The sequence below is a fragment of the Triturus cristatus genome, chromosome 1_1 (genome assembly GCF_964204655.1).
Source record: "Triturus cristatus chromosome 1_1, aTriCri1.1, whole genome shotgun sequence".
Lineage (NCBI taxonomy): Eukaryota > Metazoa > Chordata > Amphibia > Caudata > Salamandridae > Triturus > Triturus cristatus.
In genome coordinates, this window is record NC_140579.1 from 102,374,498 (window position 1) to 102,394,491 (window position 19,994).

At 47.4% G+C, this 19,994-nt stretch overlaps 1 protein-coding gene across 1 annotated transcript in view; it reads left to right on the top strand.

The window, feature by feature from the left end:
- LOC146869633 (putative E3 ubiquitin-protein ligase MARCHF10) overlaps positions 1-19,994 on the top strand; it is a 461,326-nt gene that overhangs the window by 241,112 nt on the left and 200,220 nt on the right. Inside the window, exon 8 of the mRNA XM_085608984.1 lies at positions 15,710-15,819. Within this exon, the coding sequence (XP_085465110.1) occupies positions 15,710-15,819 (110 nt within the window). The remainder of the gene's footprint in view (positions 1-15,709; positions 15,820-19,994) is intronic.

Genomic DNA, 19,994 nt, shown 5'->3' on the forward strand with positions numbered 1-19,994 from the left:
CTTGGAAACATTCCCAGTACTCCAAGCAGAACCATCCCTCAGAATGAGAATGTTTTTCTTCACCGTCTTAACCTGTATTGGTTGAGAAAACTTGCTTTCTCCTTTAATGACATTTCCCCCACGTCTAACAGCTACCCAATCTCCAACCCTTATATCATGATCTTTAACACCTTTCCTAATATTATAATGCCAGGCCGCAGCCTTCTGTTGCTCAACAACATCGTTCTTGATTGCATTACGGTCAACCCACACACACTCTTTGCTCTTCAGCCATCCTGGAACCTCCTTCATTCCTGGTTCACGACCCTTAAGAGAGATGAAAGGGGAAATACCTGTCATCGAGTGCGGGGTAACTCTATATGACCACACCAAGTTTTTTAGTTCATCAGACCACGACAAACCATTAGAAATGGAAAGTTGGATGTTGTCCATTATCAACCTATTAACTCTTTCTACTAAACCGTTGGCTTGCGGTCTGAACAATGCAACCCTTTCATGCTTGATTCCCATATTTGAGAGAAATTCCCTCATTTTACTGGAGACCAATTGAACCCCATTGTCTGACACAAGAGTTTTTGGTATGCCTTCATTTAAGAACACCCTTTCCATAAAACCAATCACCTTTTCTGTCTCAATGCTATCCGTACTTTCCACCACAAACCACTTAGAGTGATAGTCCACTAGAACCATTAAAAATTTGCTTCGAGAACCAAGTTTCATAATGGGTCCTAAAAAATCTATCGCCAACCTTTCCCACGGACGTTTGGGAAAATCTGGACATGCAAGCGGCGGTTGCCTCACAACCGTTGACTTATCACTACTAGCACAGGCATAACAGTCCTTAACCAACTCCTCAATCTCACTGTCCATACTTGGCCACCAAAACGACTGTCGCACACGTCTCTTGGTCATATTCCTGCCCAAGTGACCCTCATGAGCTATATTTATTATTTTGCGTCTGAGACCCTCCGGTGGCACCAACTTATTTCTCCGCCACAACTTTCCTTCATCTACACTCAACTCTGTCCCCACATTCCAATAACCTCTGAAGTCTACGTCTTGACCACAGCTCTCTTTCCATCCTGCTGACACATACACCATCACCTCTTGTAACACCTTATCTTGCAACATCGCTTCTTCCCATTGTCCTTTATCAAATGCTTGCTCTTCACTATGCTTAATTACATTTACGTCATCATCCAAGTCCCCATCAATTGCATCAATAGGCATTCTGGAAAGATAATCAGCCACCACATTTTTCACACCCTTCATGTACTCCATTTCAAAGTTGTACTCCAATACAGATAGAATCCACCTAGAAATCCTTGGAGTAACATTTCCTTCTAACCCTCTTCCGCCTTTAAACAAGTGCACTAAGGGCTTATGATCAGTGCGGACCTTAAAAGGTAACCCCCAGACAAAATATCGAAAATGTTTTATGCCCCAACAACATGCCAGGGCCTCTTTCTCAATAACCGAATAGGACAACTCTGCCCCCTGGAGTCTTCTTGACGCAAATCCAATAATTCTTTCGTTACCCTCGTACACCTGAGTCAACACTGCCCCAATGCCAACTGCACTAGCATCTGTAGTGACAAAAGTTTTGGCATTCACATTAAAATGTCCTAAAGTGGTAGCATGGAGTATACCATACTTTATGCGTTTGAATGCTGCTTTACATTTCTCATTCCAACTGAATGTTACCCCATTTTTCATTAAAAGCCTTAAAGGTTCCACTATTTCTGTGAATCCACATACAAATTTGGAACAGTACTCTGCCAGTCCCAAAAATGACTTTAGCTGTTCTTTATTATTTGGGACAGGGGCATCGTTGATGGCTGCCACAATACTTTTCTTAGGCCTGATCCCCATTTCAGATATTTCATGTCCCAAATACGTCACCTTACACTTCCTCAACTGACACTTCTCCCTCTTTATAGTCAACCCATGCTTTTCCATATGCATCAAGACTTCTTCCATAACCGCATCATGATGTTCACCACTTTTCCCTTCAACTAACACATCATCTTGAAAAAACAGAACATTCTTTACCCCTTCAAATACTTGTTTCATGACCCTTTGGATCACTGCAGAAGCAGATGCCAGACCGAATGGCATCCTGCAATAATGAAAAGCACCCAATGGAGTTACAAAAGAGGTGAGATGTCTTGATTCCTCACTGAGATTAATTTGGTGATAGGCTGACGACATGTCAATGACTGAAGATCACTCCACCACCCATAGCAGTCAACATTTCTGAAATGTTAGGCAATGGTTGTCTATCAACCCAGATGTTCCTGTTCAGGTCGCGCAAATCCACACACAAACGAATCTTGTTTCCCTCCTTGGGTGCGACCACTATGGGCGCCAACCATTCTGAGGCCTCAATAGGCTCAATAATTTTTTGATCTAACAATTTGTTCAGTTCTTCTTGAAGAGGACCTCTCATTAAGTGAGGAACATTCCTTACTTTGTGGACTACCGGCACAGCTTTATGTTTTAAGATGATTTTGTGAGAAAAGTTTATGAGCCTACCAAGTTTATCTGAAAAAACATTGGAAAACTTTTTCATCACATTTGTTTCATAATCATCTACATCGTGCACTTCCACGGACATGACAGGTTGTTCAGCATTTGGATTCAGCATTATCCCAAGGTCTCTCTGGTGACGCCAGCCTAGTAAATTGGACCCTTCCTTTGTTAGGTAGACTCTACCATAAATTTTTTCTCTTGCAAAACCTATTACCATCCATTTAAGGCCAATTATATTTATGGTTTTTCCACTGTAACCTACCGCTTTTATGTCAGGGACACCCCAATCCTCCATTTTAATTGTATCTTTCCATACCTTGAGATACATGTCTTTGGACAACAAAGTGTAAAGGCTTCCAGAATCAATTAACATTTTCACATTACATCCGTCTAAACTGATCATTGAGTGAGGTTTTTCTAGTTTATCCGTGCTTTCCATAACTATACCATTACTATTTACCAAATTACAATCTACCTCCTCAAGAACAGATGACCCATCTACACAAAGCATCAACTCTTGAATATTCTCACACGTGTCATCAATTTCTTGCACATACTGGGTTTTAGAATTGCACATTTTAGCAAGGTGTCCCCTCCTACCACATGCCCTGCAAATCGTATTTCTAGCCATGCATCTAAGACTTGAGGCAATGTGGCCAGGAGCACCGCACCTGTAACACTTAAAGCTACGTGCACTAGTCGATTGCGACAAGTTTCCAGGGCGTGTAGTAGCCATTGGTATATTATTTCTAGTACGGAGGCTATCAGTAGACTTAACTGTTGGTTTAGATTGTGTTTTCCCCATGTACTTCACAACTATGGTTTCGTCAACAAAAGCTTGAATTTCAGACTCCTTAGAATTTAAATCTTTTCCCCCTGAATCTTTTGATATGATTTGTTTCGTTACCAATAAATTACTACACTTGTCCATCTCCTTTATCCATAAGTCTGAATGTTCCAACCCCTTGGCTATTTGTTTTGCTTCCCCTCAAAACCACAAGTAAGAGAAAGTCCCCTTAATGCAGTAACATAGCTTGCAAAATCCTCATCTGGCTTTTGTACACGACAAAAAAATGTATGCCTCTCTAGGACAACATTAATCTTTGCAATGAACCTCACTTCAAGCATCTGCATGCTCATCTCATAAACATTGTTGGGTTGCCCATCACCCATTCCCAGGGAAATTTCAGGAAGGTTTTCATATAAACGTCTTCCTTCCACCCCTAAATGGTGAAGTAATATGGCTTGTCTACGTATGGGACCGTATTTATCCGCACCAGTTGCCAAAACATATGTTAAAAACAACTTTTTCCATTCTTTCCAGGGAATGGGAGGGTCCCCCGGTGTTGGTAGAAAGGAAGAAGGTGCTGCTAAACCTTGATCAGCCATGGTATCAACAAATAATTGTCACCAACTTATTGTATCTACTTGGAATATAAACGTACTCAAATTACATTTGTTTTGAACCTGTTGGGAAATTAATATGCATTAGTGGTTGTTAAATTATTAGAAAACATGTTTTCTTTAAGAGCATTGAGCGTAAAACAATTAAAATATGTTGAAGGAACACATTATGAACTAAGAAAAACCTTTCCCAATGTGTTAAAATGGCCGCCGTGTAAGTATTTAGTATTATTTCTATGGGTGGTTGGGCATACACTGTTGATGTCACTGCGCAAGTGCGCACGCGTCGTACAGAAGCGTAATGGAAGAATTCCCTCTGCGTTGCGAACGAGTTCGAGGCAAGTTTGCGAGCAGTACTACGTAAGTTAAAAAATGCTGTTTCCAACGTTGTCTCTCCACACGTTAGTTGAATCACCAAAAGATCGCATAGATGTTCCAAAAATCAGCAGTACGAGCAAAGTTAGTTTTCCTCTTTTCTCTTTTACCACTGAATAGACACAGGCACAGGCACAGTCAGTCACGATCCGTCCACTCCAGTGGCCCAATTAGTGCACATGTGTGTCAAGCTCCAAAAACCAAGCACAACCTCCCAAAAACTAGGACTACCACACAGGTGCACAGGTACAGTCAGCCCCGATCCGTTTCACCTCAGTAATGAAGTCGGTATGATCAATGCCACCAAGCCGATGAAACCGTTGGGCAGACACGATGCCGGCAAGCTAGCGCAGTCAGTAGTTTAGCTTCAGGTACAACGATGTCGGCAAGCTAGCGCAGTCAGTCGTTTAGTAGAAGCGCTTCAGGTACAACTACACCACTCGTATGATCTCCAGCAGACCACGACAGTTTCACTAGAATACTCCAAATCAATCCTCCAGTCAGACGAAACTTGAAACATGTAGTAGATTTTCACACGTTATCGTGTTCAAAGAGCTTATCTTTCGAAGAAGGCAATAGGATATTCCAAGATATACAGTACAGTACAGTACATACCAATGATGAATATCTTTATCCTTTGCGTAGGTTCTTTATGAAATCAAACTCCAATGGTTTATCCAGGGATGGAGGTAATCATAGACTGCTCCCTGCGCAGCTTAAATCGCTCGTCGCCAATGTAAAGATTTACGCAACACAATAAGATAGGTTGGTAAACTTTAATTGCAGTACAAGAGAGAGATACCTCCAGCTTGCTCTTCCAGCTCACAATCTTCTTCTCTCCTTCAAACATCAACATTCCACCCTAGCAACAAGCGTTCCATTCTACTGAGCTCTTACATGTACATTGAGCTCTACAATATTCTTCATAAAACATAGATGACAGGAAGTGTATTTGATTAAATCTTTATGTTAAGTGAGATATGGATTTGACACTGACATAGGTATAAGATACTTCTTGACATCCCAGTAGTTTTTAGTTCTGTAGAATGGGCTGCAATGAAACTCCCTGAAGAATCACCTCATAATAAGGATAGCAGATTGTGCTGCATGTTTGCTCTACAGTTACATGGGCTAGAAACAGTTGTAACGTGCAGCTCCCCTTGGTTCCCAGCAGCATATCCAGTAATAGTTAAAGCAGGCACTGCACTCACTCTTTAAAGATGAAGAAATGGTTTAGCTCAGGTCTGGGATTTATGTAAAATGTATGTACGATAATATAGCTTCCCGCCCATGCCTCTATATATGAGATCTGACCCCTTGTCCCTCAGTGATTCTAAATCATGTAGAAACGGGGTGAAGCAGGACCAAGTACACATGTTTCCATCTGTTCTTATTCTGGCACTGAAGTGTAAGATGCCTGAGTTCTTTGCAGTAGTTTCTTCAAAACGGGCTGTGTCTGAGCCCAACCAGGTATCTCACTCTACCTTGCTGTGTGGAGCCATGAAATAATCACAAAACATGGTGGTTCCTGTCTCTGATGCCCTGGGAGCTTCACAGCTCATGAGTGCAATTACGTTTAGTTTTGAAAAGCAAATCCAATATTTTGGGTTTTGTCTTTGAAAAACAACAATAAGAAAATTTGACAGGCCCACCACGCCTCATGTCTTGATGGGCTGAGGAGTTGTTATGATGTCTCCTGCATGGTATTTCAAGCTAGCTTGCAGCATGGTTCTGAGAGCCAGAGCCTAGCTCTGTGGTCTGGAGAGGCGCACCACACGTGCTCCCTGGTCAACACGAGGTTACTGTCCTTGTCGGGCCTTTACATTAAGTGGTGGTGGCAGTGCACCGCTTTTCAGATTGATGATGCTGAACAGGTCCCAAGCATGTACAGTTGCACTTGAATGTCATATCCAGACCATGCACTGATATCTGGTAGCAGGACTCAATATTGTTTGTGAGTTTGTGGCTGCAGGGACCTATGAGATCCATTTTGGATAGCCTCTATAAAAAATAGCACGAAGCGGAGTTTGAATTACAGCCCCTTCCCCCAGTCAGTTGAAGTGTATAGCTGGCCCTCCTGGGCTATAGAATGCATCTTCAGGCAATAAAGTGTGACAGGATGCAGACAGGACTGCCTTAGTTATTCAAATTTGATCGGATGATTCTCTCGTCCTGAGCAGTGTCATGAAGGTTGATGGCGGGGAAGGGGAGGTGAGTGAGCAGACTCTGTTGTTAAGAAGATGAACTCTTCTAAGCAGAGCCTGCCCCCTTTTGTCTCTCCCCTGAGCGCCACTCCAGAAGACTGAGGATAGCCAGGTGCAGAGTCTTCACACTTCATATTTTGGGTGCTTCAATTGTAGCCAGCATCATCACTACCTGCTGTGTGCTGTGTTTTGACTAAAAGATACATTAACTATGAAAGGGAAACACTCAAGACCGGTTCCTTGTCTGTTTGACAGCTTGAGTCAAACCTAGTGTCCCTGAGAAGGCTTGGAAGGTTCCCCCTCACGGCCCTGAGAGTCAAGTGTGGAAAGGGTATACTTGATGCCCAGGTTGCTGCTCAATGGTAGGACAGACCTCGCAACATTATTGGTAAAAGACACCAACCCCTGGGGTCGTGGGCCTGTATAACTTGCTTCCCCAGTGGTCTCTGAACTGGTTCTGAAAGCAGCATTGTGTAGTGTTGTGAAAAGTGCTCTTTCTGAGTTGACAGAAGCACTGTAGGTGAAAACAAGCTGCTGCACTAACAGCACATTTTAATTTTGGAGGATGAGCTGCTGCTGGGGTGAAGGTGGGGCTTCTGCCACAACAGCAACTTGAGAAAGTCCTCCAGACCTTAAACGAGGCCCTTGAAAGTTTGTCATTGTTGACTAATTCTATTTTATACTTGCGTTTTGTTATCTAAGCACTCTCCTGTGATAGTTACCAAGGGATGGTGCAACTTGTGACTTCTTCACAGTCTAGTACAGTCTGATAAGTCCCTTTAGATTTAGGACCCCAGGTTTCTCAATGTTGTCCTTTCACTTTTTGACTCACTAGTTTGAAATGTACAATGACGAGTCTTTCATTTGGGTTGCTTCCTCTGGGCAGTCTTTATCAGGACTAACCTCCTGGTTTTTTGGGAGGTATTCATGGAAGCGGGCAGATCTTCAAACTCTCCATTTCCCATTTTAGGTACCAGGGCTTATTACAGATTGTTTTTTATGTGACTCTCTCTCTCATTATGCTGCTCCATGCTCCACAATATTGCTTCTTCTTCACTTTTGACTCATTGAGGGTAGTAGCAAGTCATTAAGGGTTCGAACTCAATCTCACGCTTATACGTAGAAGTACACCTGCAGGATTGTTCCTTTCGCGCTCAATGATTTCTCCTCTAGAGCAACAAAGGTTTTCTGAGGCTTACCTTCATTTGTTCTGGAGCTGAACTGCTCATTTACTCTCTCTTGTCTGGTCCCTTCTGTAATTTCTAGGCAGACACTTTTCCGATTTTTCTTAATCCATTCTTAATCAAAACGTCTGCCTGCCATCTATGTGAATACTTTGGAATTCAGCTCACTGCAGTAGTGCAGCCTTCTGTAGACCCATCTTAGGGGTTTGCCATGGTAAATATTTGTCACCTGTTAGACAAATCAGTCTGTAACACCCTCGTCTGCTGGCTCTTGCTGGATTGCTGTCAGAATGATCTGCCTTCTGTTAGCTCAGTGTTCATCTCTTCTCCAGGCGGCGTCTTTGCCACTGGGCCAGGCCATCTGTGGGTCCTGGTTTATGCGATATTGACATATTGTAGGCCTGAAGGGGTGGAACATACCTAAATGTGCAAGTGTAAGGGATTCAAACATTCTTGCCCACTTCATATGAAATGGACTAACACTGCACAAACCTAATCAGATGTCATCAGAACACACGATCCCTGCCAGATATACCGTCAAACTGCTGAGAATTTAGATTTCTTTCTAAAAATGGCAATGCCAGTCTCCATTTTGTCACATTTCCATGGGAAATAGTGTCGACTGCGTACGTTGGGTGTCACTGACTCGAGAAAAAATCAATGGCTGCTCCACACCTACCCGGTTAGATTTCTCTGGAGCCTTGGAACCCAGTAGCTAGCCTGTGGATCTGAAAAGCTAAGAAAATGAATCGGGTCTTACAAACCCTCCAGTGGTCGGGGTTTACAAACATAGACTTGTATGGAGACTACCTCAGACTTGCCATAGAATCTGTGGTGAGCATTTAAAGATATCAAATTCCCCACTTTTTTGAGAAGTGAAAGGAAACCAGATTTTAGATTTTTCAAGTCGTTATTTGACTCTAAACCATACTGTAAAAGAGTAAAAGTTGCTATTTTAAAAATAGGTAACATATTAGCACAATTGAGTAATGCTAACATATGGCCGTGTTTTATAAAAACGAAAGTCAATGCCACAGACCTAAATCGCTAAAATGCTGTCTGTATTCTTCGGTAACAGACCAGCCAATGCAACAAGTTGATAATGAGCAAGGGCAGAAGGGCTAAGCATTCCCTGTAGCCCAGCTGGGTATTTCTTAGCACTATGTCTGCTTTGCTCTGTGGTCTATGGAGCATGATGCCCTTTTTAGGTCTCGCTGAGTCAGCGTGCATGCGCTGCTCAGAGAGACTTTAGTAGGTGAGTTTTAAAGTGCTGCTGGCTGGCGACAAACTTGCGTTCACGCGAGCATGCACGTGCGAACCGCCAGCCTTCAGCGCCATCCGTCTTTCCTCTTGCTTGCTCCCTGCCTCCGCCCCTTCCCCCGCCTTCGCGCTTACAGACTATTCTGAGCAATAATTTAGCAAACCAGCAGTCGTATCTCAACAGCAGAGTCACTCTTCAATGAACCTGCATTGGCACAATTTAATGTCATTCTTCTCAATGGTGCAGCGCTGGAACTTATTACCAATAACGTCAGTCTTTAATACATCAATTTGACGACCTTTTAACAATCGTTCTTTAAAGAACAGGTACATAGGCATGGCGATTATGTCTTTAATGGACCAGTACAGCCATTTCTCAAAAATAACACACTATAATTGTACAGTAATGGCACTTAAAAGATCCATATATCCTTGACTAGTGAGTACACACATTTCCGGTGCTGTAGATCATGATAATCGGTATTCGTGGCTTAAACCAACCCTCTTTACATTAAAAAAAATGTTTGTTATAGCAATCCAGGAAAATGTAGTTCAGACCGAAAGTCTCTGGCGCTGTAGCCACAGTGAAAAATGCTGCTGCATGTATGGAATTTTAGGAATGTGTGATATGCCGCTAGTGAGAGACCACTACATAACATGGTAATTCCGTTTCAAGCACAGTCGGTAAATTAGAGAAATGCTCACAAAAAGGTTGGTACCACCGAATCAAAATACGTACGTTTTACATGCATCAAATGAAAATGAAAAAAAATCACATAGCATTGGTCTGTAACAGTCCGTTTCACAACATACCTCTATCTCTACGAACAATGATCCAAATAAAAGATCATGGTTGTGTACAAAATCCTAATACTGTATGTGCACTGCCTCCCTGTGAGGAATCAAATCCTGACCGCCAGCCCCTTCTCTATCATGACCCAGGGTCAGGCTCTTACCGATATCATTCTGGGACCACCCCAACCACACAACCACACACACACACAACCACAACCACACACACACAACCACACATACAACCACACACACAACCACACACACACAACCACACACACACACAACTACACACACACAACCACACACAACCACATACACACAACCACACACACACACAACCACACACACACACAACCTCACACACAACCACAAACACAACACACACACACTCAATCAATCAATCAAACAATTTATAAAGCGCGCTACTCACCCGCTAGGGTCTCAAGGCGCTGGGGGGAGGGGTCCGTTACTGCTCGAAAAGCCAGGTCTTGAGTTGCTTCCTGAAGGAGAGATGGTCCTGGGTCAGCCATAGGTGGATGGGGAGGGAGTTCCATGTCTTGGCCGCCAGGTAGGAGAAGGATCTTCCTCCGGCGGTGGCTCTGCGAATGCGTGGTACGGTGGCGAGGGCGAGGCTGGTCGATCGCAGCCGGCAGGTGGGCGTGTAGAAAGTGAGGCGGTTGTTGAGGTACTTGGGGCCCAGGTCGTGGAGAGCCTTGTGTGCGTGGGTGAGGAGTCTGAACGTGATCCTCTTGCTGACGGGGAGCCAGTGCAGGTCTCTCAGGTGGGCGGAGATGTGGTTGTGGCGGGGGATGTCCAGGACGAGTCGTGCGGAGGCGTTCTGTATGCGCTGGAGTCTTTTCTGTAGTTTGGCTGTGGTTCCCGCATAGAGGGTGTTCCCGAAGTCCAGTCGGCTGGTGACGAGTGCCTGGGTGACCGTCTTCCTGGTTTCGGTGGGGATCCATCGAAAGATCTTTCGGAGCATGCGCAGGGTGTTGAAACAGGATGACGAGACGGCGTTGACTTGTTTGGTCATCGAGAGGGAGGAGTCCAGGATGAAGCACAGGTTTCGTGCGTGGTCCGTTGGCTTGGGGATGGTGCCCAGGGCAGGGGGCCACCAGGAGTCGTCCCAGGCGGAGGGGGACGATCCCAGGATGAGGACTTCCGTCTTGTCTGAGTTCAATTTCAGGCGGCTGTCCTCTATCCACTCGGCGACGTCTTTCATTCCTTCGTGTAGGCTGGCTCTGGCGGTGGCGGGGTCGTTGGTGAGGGAGAGGATCAGCTGGGTGTCGTCGGCGTAGGAAATGATGTTAAGGTTGTGTTGGCGTGCGATGGCCGCGAGGGGGCTCATGTAGACGTTGAAGAGGGTGGGGCTGAGCGAGGATCCTTGAGGTACGCCGCAGATGACTTCGGTGGCTGCGGAAGGGAACGGGGGGAGGCAGACTCTCTGGGTTCTTCTGGCGAGGAACGAGATGATCCACTCCAGTGCCTTCTCTTGGATTCCGGTGTTGCTGAGGCGCTGTATTAGTGTGCGGTGGCAAACTGTGTCGAACGCTGCAGAGAGGTCCAGGAGGATGAGGGCAGCTGTTTCCCCGTTGTCGAGCAGGGATCTGATGTCGTCGGTGGCTGCGATGAGGGCGGTCTCGGTGCTGTGGTTGGCTCGGAAACCGGACTGTGAGGGGTCGAGGGATCCGTTCGTCTCGAGGAAGGCAGCGAGCTGTTTATTGACGGTCTTCTCGATGACTTTGGCAGGAAAAGGGAGGAGCGAGATGGGGCGGAAGTTCTTGAGGTCGGTGGGGTCCGCTGTCGGTTTCTTTAGGAGGGCGCTGAGCTCGGCATGCATCCAGCTCTCCGGGAAGGTGGCGGTGGTGAAGGAGATGTTGATGATGTCCCGGAGTTGGGGTGCGATGATGGAGTCGGCCTTGTTGAAGACGTGGTGGGGGCAGGGTCGGCAGGGGATCCGGAGTGGATGGTGTTCATCATGCGGGTGGTGTCTTCGGTGCTGACCGGGGTCCAGTTGCAGAGGGTGGTGGTGGGGGGCGTTGGTTCGGTAGTTGGGTGCGTGGTCTGTGCGCCGAAGCTGTTGTGTATGTCAACGATCTTGCGGTGGAAGAATGAGGCGAGTGAGTCGCAGAGGTCTTGCGAGGGTGTGATGTCGTTGTTTCCGGCGCTGGGGTTGGAGACCTCTTTGACGATGCTGAAGAGTTCCTTGCAGTTGTGGGTGTTGCTGTCCAGTCGTTCTTTGAATGTTGTTCTTTTGGTGGTGCAGATCAGCTGGTGGTGTATACGGGTGGCGTTCTTGAGGGCTGTCATGTTTTCTGTAGTCTGGTCGTGGCGCCAGCCTTTTTCAAGGGTGCGGCAGTTTTTCTTGGATGTTTTGAGTTCATTAGTGAACCACGAGGCTTTCTTGCTGCCGGGTCTGCTTGGTGGGTTCTTCAGAGGTGCGAGGTTGTCGGCGCAGTTGGTGAGCCACAGTGTGAAGTTGCGGGCTGCTTCGTTGGGGTCCGTTGCGCTAGCGGGAGTGTTCTGGCTGAGGGAGGTGGTGAGCTGGTCGGCGGTGATCTTGTTCCAGCTCCTGCGGGGAGCCTGTTGCGGGTGGTGGTGGGTCGTGGTTTTCCTGAAGTTGAAGTGGACGCAGCTGTGATCAGTCCAATGAAGTTCGGTGGAGTGGCTGAAGGAGATGTGCTTGCTGGAGGAGAAGACGGGGTCAAGCATGTTGCCGGCGTAGTGGGTGGGGGTGTTCACCAGTTGCTTGAGTCCGCGGTTGGCGAGGTTGTCCAGCAGGGTGGTGGTGTTGCTGTCATTGTTGTCCTCCAAGTGGAAGTTGAGGTCCCCTAGGAGGATGTAGTCAGAGGAGGTGAGGGCGTGCGGGCTGATGAAGTCTGCGATGGCTTCGCTGAATTGTGTGCGTGGTCCCGGGGGTCTGTAGATGAGAGTGCCTCTGAGGGTGGTCTTGGGGTCGGTGTGCATCTGGAAGTGAAGGTGCTCGGCGGCGGTGAGGGTGTCGTCGGAGTTGGTCGTGATGCGGATGGTGTTCCTGTGGACGATGGCGATGCCTCCTCCGGTCTGGTTGGCGCGATCCCTCCGGGTGATCTTGTATCCGTCCGGGATGGCTATGGCGATGTCGGGGGCAGAGGAGGCGTTCATCCAGGTTTCCGTGAGGAAGGCGACGTCTGGTGAAGTTGTGTCGAGCAGGCTCCAGAGTTCGACGGCGTATCTGTGGACGGAGCTGGTGTTGAGCAGGATGCACTTGAGGTAGTTGTTGCTGGTGCCTGGCCTTTCAGGTGCGGTGCGGGTCCGGATGCAGGTGAAATTGCAGGCTTGGCAGGTGAAGGGTCCGTGGGTGCGTTTCGGGGTGGCTCGGTAGCAGGCGGGGTTCTGGCCGGGTTTGAGTGCGTTGAGGGTGGCGGCGTCGTAAGTCCGTCGTGTGGGCTGGCATCGTCGGGGGCCAGGGGTCCTGGCGCTGGGCGCGGTCCAGGCGCAAGCCAGCGGCGTGGCCGCGTGGCGGCTTGCATTAAGAAGGGTGGAGGGAGGGAGGAGCAGCAGCTGGGAGGCGGGTGGCGAATGGGAGAGGATGGGGGCGGGGCCGCAGGGGAGGCAGCGGCGGGAAAGGAGAGCGGGGGGCGGGCGGGGGGAGAAGGGCGCTGAAAAAGAAAAACCTACAGCACTGAACAGAGAGTGAGAGAAAAAACAGGCAGGCTAAAGGCAGAAAAGCTTACGAAAAATGAAACGAGCAGAGGCAAAGGCAGAATACAATTAGGAGGAAAAAAAACAGGCAGGCTAAAGGCAGAAAAGCTTACGAAAAATGAAATGAGCAGAGGCAAAGGTAGAATACAATTAAGGGCAGCAGACAAGCAGGAGGAGGGAAATCGGGAGAGGGAAAGACGGACAGAGGAAGAGGTCAGACTTGATACTTACCGCCCACCACTAGGCCACCAGGGATGAGGCGCAGGCGGGAGCCTGCGGGTGGAGGAGCGCCTCAAACTTCCAACAGCAGCAGCGGCGAGGGCAGCAGGCAGAGCACCAGCAGAGAACGCTGGCACGGTGGGGGAGCGGACCTGGCCTGAGAACAGGTCAAGGTTCGCACCCTCGCCGCGCAGCGGCCTGCATTAAGAAGGGTGGAGGGAGGGAGGAGCAGCAGCTGGGAGGCGGGTGGCGAATGGGAGAGGATGGGGGCGGGGCCGCAGGGGAGGCAGCGGCGGGAAAGGAGAGCGGGTGCGGGCGGGGGGAGAAGGGTGCTGAAAAAGAAAAACCTACAGCACTGAACAACAGAGAGTGGGAGAAAAAACAGGCAGGCTAAAGGCAGAAAAGCTTACGAAAAATGAAACGAGCAGAGGCAAAGGCAGAATACAATTAGGAGGAAAAAAACAGGCAGGCTAAAGACAGAAAAGCTTACGAAAAATGAAACGAGCCGAGGCAAAGGCAGAATACAATTAAGGGCAGCAGACAAGCAGGAGGAGGGAAATCGGGAGAGGGAAAGACGGACAGAGGAAGAGGTCAGACTTGATACTTACTGCCCACCACTGGGCCACTAGGGATGAGGCGCAGGCGGGAGCCTGCGGGTGGAGGAGGGCCTCGAACTTCCAACAGCAGCAGCGTCGAGGGCAGCAGGCAGAGCACCAGCAGGGAACGCTGGCGCGGTGGGGGAGCGGACCAGGCCTGAGAACAGGTCAAGGTTCGCACACTCGCCACGCAGCGGCCTGCATTAAGAAGGGTGGAGGGAGGGAGGAGCAGCAGCTGGGAGGCGGGTGGCAAATGGGAGAGGATGGGGGCGGGGAGGCAGCAGCGGGAAAGGAGAGCGGGGGGAGAAGGGCGCGCCCACCCCTGGGCCACCAGGGATGAGGCGCAGGCGGGAGCCTGCGGGTGGAGGAGGGCCTCGAACTTCCAACAGCAGCAGCGGCGAGGGCAGCAGGCAGAGCACCAGCAGGGAACACTGGCGCGGTGGGGGAGCGGACTTGGCCTGAGCACACCACACACAACCACATACAACACAACCACCCAACCACACATAACCACACACACACAACCACAACCACACACACACAACCACACACACACCACCCACACAAAACCACACACACCACCCAACCACACACACAACCACAAGCACACACAACCACACACACACACAACCACACACACACACACAACCACACACTCACACACAACCACACACACACAACCACACACACACAACCACACACACACACAACCACACACACACTCACACACACACTCACACACACATCACAACACATACACACACAACCACACACACAACCACACACACACTCACACACACACTAACACACACACCACAACACATACACACACAACCACTCACACAACCACACACACACAGCCACACACACACACACCCACACCCACAATGACACCCACAACCACACACACAACCACAACCATACACACAACCACAACCACACACACAAAGGGAGGAGACAACTGCAGCAGGACCTTCGGCGAGACCAGGACAGCAGAACCCCCGGAAAAGGAACCCCTTGGCACGACCTGGGCAGCAAGAAGTTGTCACAGGAGACATCGTGATCCTATGAACAATAGTGTCATCAATGATCTAATCCAAACTGTAACCTATGACAAATAACATCCCTATATATTGCAGTACCACAAAAACAGCAACTAGCATTGGCATAGCCAATCGGTCTTGCCTTTGGGACCTTATAAGTGTTTTGCCATGCAACAGATGTTGTTGCACTAAGGATATTGTGCTGCATAACTAAATACTTATAAGGTCCCAAAAGCGAGACCTATTGGCTATGCCAATGCTTGTTCTGAAGTCCCATCTGTGAAACAAAGAAGGCCTGCACTTTTATTTCAGTATTTAATTTTGTGGGAATTGTGCCTGATGTATACATAGATGGTTCGCTGAAAGTGTGCTTATCTTCTTTTTGTGTTCCTTCTCTGTCCTTTTTATGGCAGGTGTACAGTTGGAAGCAGTGAAAAGATGTGAACTGTGTAGGCAGAACCTGCATTGCGACCTGGGTGAATTCAACTTGGACGATTTCTACAGTGCACACCAACAGTCCCAGGTGAGACTTTTGAAAATAAGAAATTGTAATTTGAAAATTATCCAGCCACATATTCCCTGATGATCTAGTGGGCCAATATCACGCTGCGGCACATGATGGCCGTGTGTACTTATTAACTACACACATGTAATTCTGGGGCATAGGTACCAATCGATCACATGATTTTATGTAAAAATGGGATTTACAGCTAGTGTCTACTGAATATTTATAGACTGCTTATCTTGGAGATCATGGTCACACGTGTAATACTCTGCCTCGGGGGACCGTTGTATATACATGTTTCCCATCCCCCAAATCATAGGTGACATTTGTGATCTGTTCCATCACACAGAATTATAATCTGGGGTTTGTGATATCTAAATACTGATATGTCATATGTCCATGTATGTTTCGGGGATGGTTTGGCTGCCATAAAACTCCTATGGTCTAATGTGGATTATTATCTTTGGTTACACCACAAATTTGTTTTAACTCTCTCAGGTTCATAACAAGCCTCCAACCTTTGGCCTTCTTCTCTAGAAGAAAAAGTACTTAAAAACATGTTTGACTTTTCCTGGATCTCTATAATGGCGCCCGTTTCAAGCAGATTCTCCATCTCTGTATTCATTACGATATTCTGATCCTCTAAAAAACATATCACTCAAAACTCTTCCTGTTGCTCGGGAAAATTTACACACTCTTTCTATAACCATGGAATGCTTGTACAAATTCTTTTCTGGCAATTATATACAGATTCTTTTAACCTGCTTCCCACCTTAACAGGGAAAGAAATTAAAATGAATTACATCCTCACTTTGGGAGGTAAATGACACCTGCATGCGTCCTCTTCCACCTCTAATCTTTGTCTCTAATCATGCTGAGAGGAGAAGGCAGTCACCACTTGAAAGCCTTGGAAACAACATAGGACACGTTTCTTCTGTAACTCTTGGCATTAGGGCCATACTCTTCAGTTAGAGATGCATTCAATTTCCAGCATGTGTTGCTGTAGATATGCATGCTGTGCATATTCCTGCCATCTAGTGTTTGCCGTGGATGTTTGCAAGTTATTTTTCTTCAAAGAAGTTTTCAGTCTCAAGATATATCATAACTTCTCCTTTAGCCCACAGTGCCCGGGATAATCACTAGATTGTTAATTCCTCCATCGAGTTCAAATGTTTCATCATGAGCTCTCGGACCGTCAATGAGTTCTCCGTTCCTTTTGGCTCCAGTTGTCGGGTATCTGAATCCACCATCGGATGACTAGTGAACGTGCTCTTCAGTTTCAAACTTCATTGGAGGGGTTCCTTGTCAGGAATCATATTGAGAATGACTTTTAGGGAGTGGTATGGTGGAAAAATTATTTCCAGTTTTGCCCAAAGTTTAATACTAAATACCTGTGCTCAGGTCACCACCTGGGGCCGCATTACATATAAGGCTCATTTTCATTGTTTGCGCCCAGCACCTTTTAAAAAGGTGTGCCCAGGACAAACAATGGAAACCCGCCCTAGTATGATGAATGCGCTGCCCCCAAGACAGCTGCGAACTGGCGCTGCCCTGAAGGCACTGCATTTGGTAAAAAAACGGAGTAGCTGCTTTACAGCTGCTCCGTGTTTTCACAGTGCAGGCGACAACCAGCCTGCACTTTTAAAACAGCTAAGAGATACCCTTGCAGGCGGGTGCAGTCAGTGACTGGGGGGTCCATGGTACCCATTTTCCCTCGTCAGAGGGCTGCTCTCAGGTGGCGCACTCACAGTGTGCCACCTTCTACGTGGAGCACTGTGATTTCGCCACCTGAGAGCTGCTTTGACTCTGCGCCTGTGTCTGTAATATGACACAGACTCATTTGCATGGGCACGCCCCTATGCAAATGAGGGAATGCCCCGTGAAGATAGCACTTGCACTATCAGCATTACAGAAGGGGCTGCACAAGCGTCTGCAGGCCCTTCTGTAATACCAAAGTCCCCGGAGGCCGTGCACAAAGTAGGCACAGACGCCTGTTGCATCACCTGGGCACTCTTTGTACTACGGCCCCTGGTCTCTAACCTCTGCTTGTCTCGAGAGCACAAAGAGTAGACCTGCTGTGCTTGCAAAATGATAACACAGGGAGCATTGCTGGGCTTACCGTAGCATGCAGCCTTGAGACTCCAATCACATAGCAGACATCTTCAGTTTCGAAGACATCGAGGTAGCTTATGAAGAAGGAGGGGGCCCATGGACCATCCCACCAGCCTAAGCCTTGAAGTCTTGGCATCAGACGGCTCGAAGTCAAGAAGGAGGCTATACCTCCACAGCCTCTTCAAAGGCCAGGACGGAGACTGTGTCTAGAGCCACTATTTCTCGACCCTTAACTGAGGATGGACCCTCTGGGGATCGACTTTCAAAGTCTTACCAGCAAGAGGCAGAGCCCTACTCCAGAGGGAGTTGGGCATCGAGACCTGAGTCCAACCACAAAAGGCACGGACGCTCAGGTTCGGCTCCTGGCTTTGAGACCTCTCAAAATCAAGAGACACCCCCTGCTGCCTCCTCTGCTCCTTAAAAACCTTAGGTGAAAAGCTCAAAGCCTCGGCACCAAACGACATGTGCTCACCCCCAGGTTCCAGCAAGTCACCCCTTGAGTCAAAACCGACTCTGAAACTGACCCCAAAATGAATGCTGAAGTCGGCTCCGAAAAAGATCTTAACGCCGAGATCTGAGTTGAGTGACCCAGCCGGTACCGCCTGGAGGTAAAGAAGCTGATTTTTGAGGAGCAGATCTCGGAGTAATTACAATTCTATCAGATTCCAAATAAATGTACGTACAAGGCTTTTCAGTTTTCTCTTCTGATTTCCCAAACTCCACATAAAACACAGACATCACTACCTCCTTCCTCACTTCATTAGTCTGTCCACACTTTTCACATGGACTGCGATCAGGGGAGACCTTATGACATGTAGGATCCAAATTTGGAGATGCCACCGCCTGGAGGGAGGTATCCAATGTGCAGATTATTACATCGACCCCCCCTCAGAACAACACTGAGCCCTGACCTGCAAAAAAGCCGTTTTCCCAGATGTCACCATGGTGTATCATGCTGTTATTAATAGGGCAGGTAACCCCCCTAAAGTAAAACTTCATGTAGTCGAAGAAGAGGACAACTTCCTAGTGGAGGTGCACTCAAATATAGAGAGGTCCTTTCACTAATTACCAATGCCTAAAAGCTTGATTAAGAGTAGCACTGAACATTTTAAAGACTCAGTGCATGTGTACATGCCATCACCCTCAGCGCTGAAAAACAAAATAAGCCCACCCTTGATGACTATACGTACATCAGAGGGCATTTCCAATCAGATACTCTGGTTAAAGGTGAGAAAACATGCTTGCGTCCAGGCAACTGGAAATGTCTTTACTCTGAACAAGGAAAGCAAAGGGATAGATGCAGAATGCAAGTAGGCAGCCGGTAGGGACAGCCACTCAGTGAAGAATCGCCAACTAAGCCAGACTGCTCTCTTGTTATGTTAGATACCACTATTGGGAAGAGATTGAGCAGATGGATAAAGGTGTCAGAGGCGTATCATAAAAGGGTTCTATAATTACTGCAAACTTGCCCTTTTTAGAAGATCTGAAACTGCAAAACGATTAAAACAAAATAAAGTCCAAACAGAGGAGTAAAAGCAGTGGCACTGTCAAAGAAGCAACAATTACCCAAATAAATCTCTCAAACAAACATCTGTATTCACAACAATAAGCAGCTTGGAACAGATGGCGATTCTCTAATGTATGCGGTTGTGGATATTATGCGTTTTGTTATTTATGTTGCTCCTGCGGGGTGGCATTAAGGAGAGTTAATGGTTAAGGCTGGCCTCTGATCATTAGTTTCAGTGGGTCTGTTCAGGAGACACCAGATGGTCCACTTGGAGCACTCGCTTTTTTGTAATAAAGGATTGAGAAATACTTCACTGGTGGGCCCCAAAATCTAAGTACCCAGAGACAGGTGTTGTCTAGTCAGAGATCATGGAAGTAATATCTGCACCTTTTGATATTGAGCATCCTCACTTTCCTATTAGATTCCCATTTCTTACCTGTAATCCTAGTTCTCCTTCAGTAGGATCCACATCAAAATCATCTGCGCTAAGTTGTCCCGTTCTTGTACTAGATCTGGACAATCGATGACACCGTCAAATGACTTTGGATCCTTGTTGGTTAAATGTTTTAGCAAC